Raw genomic sequence first — 8,480 nt, forward strand, 5'->3', positions numbered from 1 at the left:
TGTTTGGGAGGTTAAGAATTACAATTAAGTACTTATAAATATGTAGGGTAAAGCTGTGCTGTGGTCAGTTATGTTCTGATGCAATGTAGTATGTGCAAGGCTTATAAATTCCATTCCAAAGAAAGATTTTTCATTGTACTCATTTTGGATCACTGCAATTCATTGAAGTAATTAAAAATAGGCATTAATACATTATACTTATACTTGACCTAGGTTAAAGTTTGTTTATTCTATCTCTGCAGGCTTCAGTATGAAAAAGTCAGGTGTAATATTTCCTCTTAGAAGTGACAGGTTATTGATATAGGGAATTCCTACAGCAAAAAAAAAAAAGATTACTCTTTCAAATTAAGGCGTCCAAAGAGTTGGACAGAAGTTGAGATTGGTTAATCTTTTCCTCTTGGAAATGGGTAATTTCTTCTCTTAAGATGCTATTATTTAGGTAATTTTAATTCTGCCTGGGGTAGAATCTTGGCAGTATTGCTTCTGTTAGAACTAAAATAACACTTGTTATGAATGTGTTTAAAATTACAATTTACTGAATTAATTGTGAGAGCTCCTACAGGCTAGAATTGTAAGTTTACACCTCACCCCTCTACTTCTCCCAAATACATACCATAAATTTTCATTTCTGTTAGAACTTTTCTCTTGATCATAGCTTTCTATGTACACTGAGTAATTGAACCATTTTGATGAAACAAAAAAAAAAAGAGCATCTTTAGCTTTCAGCTTGTGAACATCACTTAGACTAAAATCCGTGATCAGTTAGAGAACATGAATGTTTTCTGTTAATGGATTGTGGCACTGTATCATGCAAGTGGCTGGATGTTTCTGGCTAGGAACACTTACCTGCTTTATTCTGTCATCTGCTTACAAAGGGTTTGTCACAGGTAGAAGCTATAAAATAGTGATACACTACATTTCTTCTGCTGTTCTGTCAGTGAAATGTTTTTCTAACTTAAGGAGAAGGATGGGTGTGTAGATAAGCATAGCTTAGCAGTTGGGTTTGTAGTATGGTAGTAATTGTTAGACTTCAATTTTTTTATGTCTTTTGTTCAAAAGATGTTTTGATGCTGTTATAAAACTGAGAGCTGTAGTAAATAAGTATGTTGTATAAATAGTCTGGCTCTGCTCATATCAAAACTTTTTAGAACGTGTTCCTGCTGTGTAAGGTGTATTGATCACGTAAGTTTTTCTTTCAGACTTTGCAGTTGAAGGAAGAGGAAAATAAGAGATTAAATCAAAGATTGGTAAGTTTTTAAATTTCTTTCATGTTTTAAGTCTCATGAAAGAACAAGAAAACCTTATAAATATTATGTTAAAATCTAAAGTGTGGTGTTTAACCACTTCAAAAATGTTTTAAGTGTTAAGGCAAGTGGTAAATAGGTAACCTGGTAACCTTTCAGAGGTACCTCAACTTTGTAATCTTCTCAAGGGAAGGATTCACAGCACTGGAGAGAAGGTGACTTCTTCCCAAAGACCACAGACTATCCTGCCTTGGGGTAGGGCAGGTTACTTGCAGTGGTGCCATAGCTCAGTTTTTCAGCAACAGTAGATTGAAGGCCACTTTAGGAGAATGTAAATATGCCTCCACATAAAGTGAAGTTAGCAGTGTTAGCATTAACTTGGAGTTTGGTTTCAGAAAACTGTACCTGTCATTTTTGTAAGGTATGGAACTTCTTAATTCCACCTAGCAACTGCAGATAGAAACCACCATCATCTTAAACTTGAACACTCGCATAACAGTCATTAACTGTGGAAGGAAAAAGAACATTAGTGACAGCTTCTCTTGATTCCTGGGCTACGAATCCTTCTCCTTTTATTTATCCATAGTTTATTCTTGCTGGCAGGTCTCAGTATTAATTATTAATAATTACTCTGTGTATAGGAAACAGACATATCCTTTGGTAGTTTATTGGTTAGACTGGCCATGGAGATCTCACCTTAAGTGGCAGGTGATATCTAGGAGTTTGGGAGGAACTGATAGCTGTGTGGTTGCAAGTTACGTTTTGTAGCAGGAGTGTTTGATTAGTGTCTCCAGTAGGAGCTGCCACTTTTCTGTCTGGGATAGGATTGAAATTTATTCTATCATTTACTTTATTACAGTAAACTTTGGATTATGTAGCAGCCCTTAGTAAACCTGAGAGACCGTATCAAGAGTTTCATTGCAATAAACACATTTAACCTCCAGTGTTAAACTGTCAGCCTTTCTTTAGAATGCCAATGGCTTCTGTGTCATAGGTCTTGTGTATGCTCAGAACAGATCTTCACAGGCACTGACCTGGAAAGCAGTTCTCAGTTTTAAATGATGAGTGACAAGTCAATTGTGTGAGAAATTTCATAATCAAAGGTGGCTGTTTTAAACAAATAAAAAACCCCAAAATGAATGAAACAGACCCCAAACCACCAAACCCACAAACAACCACCAAGCCTGCTACTGAGCAGGACAACAGAAGGATATTCTGTTTTCTTGAGTGAATATAAGATCTGCAACAGATAATATCTTGTACATTGCAGGCAACAATACGGTTATTTCATTGTAGCTTGCCAATACTTTATAGCTTTTCTCTTTTTTTAATAGATGTCCCAGAGCATGTCATCAGTATCCTCAAGACATTCTGAAAAAATAGCAATTAGAGAGTAAGTACATGTTAATTTTCGTATAAACAGATGAGTTTGCCTTCAGTAAGTATGTAGTTAAAGAATGTCACAATTCTGTTCTAGCTCTGTGGTGAAAAATGACAATGATCATCTCCATAGTTTAGCCATTTGTTATTGAACTATCTCAGCTGGGCATAGGTAAAATTTTATAAACACCTTTTTTTTAAACAAAATGTCCTTTCTGAATTCTGTGTCAGCAGCTTTCTTGAGTTCTGTGCCTCTCTTTATACAGTTCATGAGGATAATACCTCACCAGATTTATACAGTCCTCACAGATTTTTTTTTAGATTGCTCTTTGTTTATCTGTAACTTCCTCAGAATTGTGCTAAGAAAGTAGAAGGAATCCTGTTCATCCTGCATATGTGTAGTGCTCCATTGCATCTCAAGAGAAATTTTACCTTCCTGAAGTCTTTGAAATTTTTAACTTACCTTGATGAAATTAAATGAAGTTAACTCAGATATTTTGGTAGCTATTATCAATCTGTTACCAGCTGCATGCAGAATTGCTGCTGGAAAAAGAAGTATTCTTGCAAAACATGAAAGCTACAAATACCCATTCTTATGTAATTCAGCAGTCTGATATTGAGGAATATAAAAAATGTTGTTTGAAAGAAAAAACAACATAGATTACTCCTTTAATGTTTTCTGAATTGCACCGATTTGCATATATATATATATATATGTATATTTTGTTTAATTGCAACAAGATCAGTATGTGCAGAATCAACTTTTCCTGCAAGCATCTGAATATTCCAGCGACATTCTTGGTAGCATTTGGCAAGGAAATGTTGTAAATGAAGAATTCATCATCTATCCAATAGAGATGTCTTTAAGTCAGTATAGCCTGTCATCATAATAAGTCCAGTACTCCATTAAAGCTTGGAGTATTGATTATTTAATCTGAAAGTAAGTTCTGAAGAAGATGAGCTAAATTTCTCTAGATGTACCTATTTATCTGTGACTGTATCTGGAGTCTCCTGTTAGGGAGAAGAGATTTCCACTTTCTTTGCCACTTCTTCCCCATCCCCAGAGCAGTAGTAATGTTTGTTCTTAGAGCCCTCTCGTGGCCTAATGCTTAAATTTGTAGCTATTTTAGACTTAATTTCATTATTGGGTAAATAATTTACCATCATATTTGCACTGTGAAATAGAAGCTGGAGACAGAAAAAGTTTTGAGTTCTGTTCCTGAAACTTGGCATGAGAACTCAGTGGCTTCTTATGTTGCCTGGCCATCAGGAGGAAACATTTTTGAAACTTTCTTATATAAAATCACCATGGTGTTTCTTTTGCTTTTAACCCTTTGATCAAAGATGAACACTTGCTCCCTTTGTTGTCCTGTGTGCTTAAAATACTGAGACTGAATAGCTACAGAAACCTTTTGCTGTATTTTTCCATGTTCAAATTTACTTCAGTTTATAACCAGTTATAACAAGTTATAAAACAAGGGTTTGTAAACACTTGGTACTGTGATCATTACCATAAGTACTGGTGAATAAAAATAATAGAAATTGAGATTTTTAGTATTTTTTTTTAGGTACTTCTGTTTATATTTTAAAGCAAAATTGTCAGTTCTTTTGGAAAAAAAATCACTTTAGCTGATGAACCCAGAAAAACATTTCAAAAATAAAGGTAGAGTTTTTTTACTTCAGAAAATATAAAATATGTGATTTTGCTTAACAAGTAGAAACATCTGTGCCTCTCTTCAACTAAGTCTCAGTCTGTGCATTGCTTGGGGGGAAAAATATAGCATAATTAATATAGTTTCAAGATCTGTGCTGGTTTTGGTTAAGTTCCTTGTTTTGTTTTGCTTTTCTTTGCAGTTTTCAGGTTGGTGATTTGGTTCTCATTATCCTGGACGAAAGGCACGACAATTATGTATTGTTTACTGTTAGTCCAACCTTGTATTTCTTGCACTCAGAATCTCTTGCTGCACTAGATCTCAAACCAGGTGAGTGTGGTAAGTGTCACATTACTTCCAATTATTACCTTCTCCTACAAATAGCTCTCAACTTTCTAACACTTATATGTATTTGTAAAATCTCTTGCAATGTGATAAATGAGAAGCATGTAATGCAGGTAGCTGACAAACAGCTGTCTTTGTAGCTTTTGGTTTTTGTTTTGATGCTAAACATTTTTCGAGGTCTGATATTTGAAATCAAAACATTATAATGATGTTAACATCTTGGAGAAAATATTTCCTCCATGTCAAAGTTGGCAAAAAAAAAAGGATAAGAAAAAGGAGAAAATGCTAATTTTGTACACAGAGAGTATGTTAACATGTCTATGGGGAAAATATTTCCATTAGGCTGCTTAGTTATTCAGTATCATGAATAACAGAATAGTTGTGTAGATCTTTGGCCTATTTTTATGTGGCTTTATATTTTCAAAGTCTTTTTGATGAGGAAATTAAATACAAAAATTAAGGTAACATTTCTGTCAAGACTGCAGGTTCAGGTATATTTTTTAATACCTGATTCTGTGATGGTTTTTCAATTTTCTTTGGATAAAGTTCATTCTCTCTGTAGCTCATCTTCTGCAAAGTGACTGGAATAGATGAACCCAAATACACATCTGAAATAAAATGTAGACCACAATATATGAGGATTTGCAAGCAGTGTTTTTCCTGATAGAATTTTGCCACACAACTTTAATGGTATTTAGCAGGGCTCATAGGTTTTCAGCAAGCAGTTTCTGTGTGATTTGCTAATGTTCAGGTTGATGCCGTGTTTGCTTTTTTCCTCCCTTAATCTTCAGGTTTTTTGTTGCTTGTTTTTGACAGCTATGTAAACTTATTTAAATTGAAGTATTAATCTCTTTTAAATGAGGAAAAATAAGAATGCTGTGCACTGGATTGTGTGCTACATGAAAGATTCCTATTAAATGGCTTTAAACCATCACACATAGTATGTTTTTGCAAACCTGACCGTGCTGCCAACTCTACAGAACTAAGAACGTGCATCAAAAGGAAACTGTGTTCATTCTAATTTATCAGTAAAAATTTCTGTTATTGCATGTTAGAAGCTGTCAGCTTGTTATCAATGAGTGGACTCATTGTAGAGTTCAGGTACAATGAAAGATGATAGCTCTTAAGCAATTGTGTAGTCTCCAGAAGACTACCAAGCTCTCACTGAATTCTGAGACTGCTGAAGGATCTGTGGCACATGTGTTCTGCTGAACTTGCAGGAAGAAATCCTATCTTACAGATGTGATACATTCTGAACTATGGCATTAGTAGTGCATACATACCTGGGTAAAATATGATTAATTTTCTTACTCTTGGTTTACATATATAGGGTAAAAGCCATATCAGTTTGTGTGTTAGTCTGAGTACACAATTCACTGACCTGTCTGTTTTCAAATGGACTTGGATTTCTCCATTCCTTACCACTTGCTAACCAAAGTTAGTCTCAAATTTGAGAAAACTGCACATAAACACAAAGATTTCCCATTTGCTTTAGAAGCATATTTGTCTCTAGCTCAGTACATCAGAAAACCATGTCTTGATTCTGCTTCTACTCAGGACAGTGGAGAAAAAAACTCAGAACACTAGTTCCACTATTTGTGATAGATTAAAATTGATGGGAAGCTAGGCACTGCAAATTATTGTTTTCAGGGCTGCCAAAATGTGATCTCTTGTACTAACATGTACGTATCAAATTAATAATTCTGCATAAATTCACCTACAATATTAAATGTCATGGATCTAGGCTATTGTAGTGTGTCTGTGCCTACATTAAGAGCACTTGGAATGCTATGACAACGTTGAAATAGGTTGAAGACTGCATGGTTTCTGTCTGGTCCCTTATCTTTGGGAGATTTCTTGGAATGCAAGGCAAATGTTTCTCCTTGCCATGTTCCAGAAATGGATACAAGCTGAAATTTTTTGTCCACTGTTTATTATTGAGGTTTTTCACTTTTCTCCTTCCTGAACAGTACTGGATGCTCACAGAATTCTGCAGCCAAAACTAGCAGACTTGTAGGGCTTTAAAATTATTGTTTATGAGTAACAGATTTCTATCATTCATACAGAAAAATTATCAAAAGTTTCAGTAAGAACAATAATAGCTGAGTACAGAAGACTTTTTATCTTTTGAAGTACTTTAAGAAATTTTCATCTTAAATCAGACCAGAATGCCAAGCCTGGTTGATGAGAAATAATTACGGATCAAATTAATTTGTGTTTTGATTTACTTTTGTCTCCTCTAATGTTAACTTGTAAAACAAGCTGTACACTGAAAAATAAAATTCACTGTTTGAAAGCATCAGTGACCTGTCTTGACGTATGAATTTTTTTTTCAAAAAAATTTTTAAATAAATCAATAAAAGTTAAGTATTTCTACTTTCAGTGAAATTTTAGCAAATGATTTTCAACAATATTGAATGTAATATCCTGTTACCTGTAGCTGATTACCTAAAATAATAAATATATTGTCTCTTTAGCTTCAGGTGCATCTAGGAGACCTTGGGTGCTAGGAAAAGTGATGGAAAAAGAATACTGCCAGGCAAAAAAGGTAAGGAAATAATAACAGAAAATCATCTCATAAAATTAATAGAGAAGAAAATCAGGTTTATTGTTTGTAACAATTGTGAAAAGTACTCTCTGCGTAAGTGAAATGAAAATTGTTCTATGTTCTGCCATTCCTGTTCTGTTGGTTGTTTTTTTTTTTTTTTTTCCCTAGTTGCTCTTCTCTAGCTGCTTATTAAGAGTTAGTGTTCAGTGGCTTGGGGAGCTGTGTCTGTACTGCCCAGAACCTTGCCAGACTCCAAAGGATCTTGTAAATGCTGAGGGGTGGGAATCACTTTCTGCTTAAAAATACAAAAATCAGAGGAATAATCCCATGTTTCTAATGTAATTTTTTGTTTTATTTTATAGGCACAAAACAGATTCAAAGTTCCTTTGGGTACAAAATTCTACAGAGTGAAAGCAGTACCATGGAACAAGAAAGTATAACACAGAAAAATTTTAGTTTATTCTGTCTCCATTCTTTCTTTGATTGTCCTTCAGTGCTCGTTCATCGCTCCAAATGCCAGGCCATCTTTTTATACTGAGGTCATGTGACAAGAGACGTCATTGATGTACTGCTTTTACTTTTTAACAGGTCACATTTTAGAAACAAAAATTTCATCGGAACCTCTGGCCCTAACTGTTCCAATTTTTTTACCCAGATAATTTTAGGAGTGTGGACCAAATGAGTTCATTTTCTTAAAGGGCAACCACATGAAACATGGTTTCGTAGCCATGCTAATTGCCTGTTAAATATACATTAGCTTGTATTTAGATGTTAAATGTTAGTTGCCATTATTACCAGCATATGTCCTTTTGTGAAATCATTATCAAAGTACTTGCACTCTTTAACAGACTCTTTATATGTGTAAAGTTCATCAACTATTTAAAGAGGAGTGTTCATTGCATGCAGATAATCATATAATTTTTCTTCAACATGAGTTTGCCTCAGTAGATGAATAAAAATAACTACTGCAACTTGTTTCATTACATGAAAAAGGCTCTTTAATGTTAAAAAAACACCCCATCCTTGTAATTTGATGGACTGATTTTGAAAATCAGTCACAGTTAGATCTGCAATCTTCAAAAGCACTTTCGATGGATTGATCACACAGATTCTGAAGGGAAGACACCTGTGCTGTTTGTTCAGAGTGAAGCACTAGTCCTTCCCAACAAAACAGAAATCTTGTATTAATCTGTTTAGAAAAATCATATTGATGAAATTGTATTTCATGGTTGAGTTTCAGGAAAAAACTCATTGTACATTAACCATACAAGAGTCATATAAGTAACAAATTATTGTAATTGTAAAAGACAT

At 34.3% G+C, this 8,480-nt stretch overlaps 1 protein-coding gene across 1 annotated transcript in view; it reads left to right on the plus strand.

Moving 5' to 3' along the window:
- RB1CC1 (RB1-inducible coiled-coil 1) overlaps window positions 1-8,176 on the plus strand; it is a 59,526-nt gene extending 51,350 nt beyond the window's left edge. The window contains exons 18-23 of the mRNA XM_008946489.1: window position 1; window positions 1,200-1,247; window positions 2,579-2,637; window positions 4,479-4,615; window positions 7,099-7,169; window positions 7,532-8,176. The exon at window position 1 is cut by the window's left edge and continues 78 nt beyond it. Coding sequence (XP_008944737.1) covers window position 1; window positions 1,200-1,247; window positions 2,579-2,637; window positions 4,479-4,615; window positions 7,099-7,169; window positions 7,532-7,609 — 394 coding nt within the window. The 3' untranslated portion in view covers window positions 7,610-8,176. The remainder of the gene's footprint in view (window positions 2-1,199; window positions 1,248-2,578; window positions 2,638-4,478; window positions 4,616-7,098; window positions 7,170-7,531) is intronic.
- The last annotated feature ends 304 nt before the right edge of the window (window positions 8,177-8,480 follow it).

Source organism: Merops nubicus, unplaced genomic scaffold (assembly GCF_000691845.1).
Source record: "Merops nubicus isolate BGI_N331 unplaced genomic scaffold, ASM69184v1 scaffold12268, whole genome shotgun sequence".
Taxonomy (NCBI): domain Eukaryota; kingdom Metazoa; phylum Chordata; class Aves; order Coraciiformes; family Meropidae; genus Merops; species Merops nubicus.